General features: G+C 47.3%; 1 protein-coding gene across 1 annotated transcript in view; it reads left to right on the forward strand.

The window, feature by feature from the left end:
- The window catches only part of PHF21B (PHD finger protein 21B), a gene marked incomplete at its 5' end in the record, with an annotated part of 24,046 nt that extends 23,591 nt beyond the window's left edge, over positions 1–455 (forward strand). Inside the window, one exon of the mRNA XM_008950226.1 lies at positions 231–455. Within this exon, the coding sequence (XP_008948474.1) occupies positions 231–455 (225 nt within the window). The remainder of the gene's footprint in view (positions 1–230) is intronic.
- Positions 456–2,042: the final 1,587 nt, after the last annotated feature.

The following is a 2,042-nucleotide window of genomic DNA, read 5'->3' on the forward strand; positions in this document are numbered from 1 at the left end:
CAGAACCATCCTCTGGATGCATTTGGGCTGGGCTGAATGTTGTTCCCTCAGACAGCTGCTGCAGCCCTGGTGATTACTCCATTCCTTAAACTGTGCCTTGGCTGGCCCCAGAGGAGAATATACTGCATCTGAGCAGGACGTGCACTCGAGACACAAAAGGATGTTTGGAGAGATGTCTGACACCAATTTGAATGTCTTCTCAGTCTTCCCCCCTTCTCTTTATTTGACAGAAATGCTTAGAGCTAAAAAGCAGCCTGTTGGCCCAGCAGAAAGGGACTCAGTCATCACTGGAACGTCTCCGAGCCCTCATTAGACTGATACAGAGCGAGCAGATGATTCAGGTTACCATGACGACCACCACCACCTCCTCCCTGCTCACTGTCCCCTGGATCAAACCCTCCCCTGCCTCTGCTGCCGTGCACAAAGCCTTGCAGCAGTCCCAGGGCAACAACTGACAGAGCTGCCCACCAGAGAGCCGAGCAAGGGGGGGAGAAGGAGCTCCAGACACTTGTGCAGAGAGCATGGACTGAAACAAAGTGGGGGGGGAAGGAGCAGTCTCCCTTGGGACACACACAGAAACTTCCAAACCCACCCACCCAGGCTGGAGGGTGCCCACCCAGCTGGGGGTGCTGCAGTTTCCTGCTTGAGACCTTCAGTGCTTATGAGATTTCTTTTGTTCTGTTGGCCTTAATGTATCCCTGACTGAGGGTGGAGAGGAGGAGCGGGACATCCTTTTGTGGGGGGCAGCTCTGCTTGGAGGGGGAAAGTGTTCCATGCAAAGAGTTAGTGAGCCAGCAGAGGAGGAGTTGGGCTGAAAGGGAGGTCAGTGAAGATGACCAGGAGCTGAACTGCTCAGGACTCCACGTGGATGCTGAGCAGAGGAACAACATTGGCCCCGTTGATTCCGGGTGACCTGGAGCAGAACACGGACACTCACAGAGCCTTCCAAACAAGAGACCAGTTGGGTTTTTTTTTTCCTTCAGTATTATTAGAATTGAGAATTGCAGATATTTAAATAAAGAAACTGTATGAAGTTAGCATTTCTAGTCAAATATTGAAGTATTTTCATGCTGATGCTTCTGTATATGCGTTCTGAAGTATTTAAAGAGGTCTGACTGTAAAACTCCTTACTTTTTTGCAGGTCCTTTTTACTTATTTTGCTATTGGTGTATTTTTCTCATGGAGTTTTTGTGCAAGATTTAGCAGAAAACCATAATAGTGGATATCTTTGGCAGGTTGGGTTTCTTTTTTTTTTTTTTTTTAGAGAGATTATTTTGGGGGTTTTGTTTTTGTGTTAATTTTGGAAGTTTGTTTTTTTTTTAAAGAAAAAAAGCAAATAAATACTCTGGGGTTTTTCTGTTTGTTTCTTGCCAGTACAGATAATATGCCAAAAAGATAACTTTACATTTTTGTACTGTGTTTTTATTGTTAAAAAATATGTAAGATGTTTTTTTAAAGTAACTATTATTTTGTCTTTTTTTTTGCTTGTGGAAATATCTGCTGAAAAAACAACAAACCCCAAACCACCTGCCTCAAAGGGGTTGTTTCTCATCCTGGATCATATCAAAAGTTCTGGGGTTTGTTGGGTTTTGGGGTTGTTTGTGTTTTTTTTTTTTTTGAAACCTGATTCCTCGGTAGTATTTAGTTGGATTTTGGGACATTTGGGGAAGCATTAGCCTGAGGAAAACCCCAGTGCAACCTGCTTGTTCCACTAGCGAGTCTTCCTGATCCCGCAAGGGCCCGGCCAGCCCCCTGTGGGCCACAGCCCCCCTGGCACCCCCTGGCCTGCCCGGGGTGGGGGTGGCAAGGAGCACCCCCCTTCTTCTGGCTCTGTCCTTGATGAGCTCTCCATCAATTAACCCCACAGGCACTTAGGGAAAGCAAGCAGCCAGCAGAGCACCACGCACGGCCAGCCGCTCGCCTCAGCGCGTCCCACGGTGCCCAACAGCTTCACAGCTCCTCCTTTCCTTTCTGTCTTTCTTTTTTAGCTTGTTTTTAAGCAAACCACCACACGAGGGACTGGCTCTTCCCCATCCTTAGGC

The sequence above is a fragment of the Merops nubicus genome, unplaced genomic scaffold (genome assembly GCF_000691845.1).
Source record: "Merops nubicus isolate BGI_N331 unplaced genomic scaffold, ASM69184v1 scaffold3082, whole genome shotgun sequence".
Lineage (NCBI taxonomy): Eukaryota > Metazoa > Chordata > Aves > Coraciiformes > Meropidae > Merops > Merops nubicus.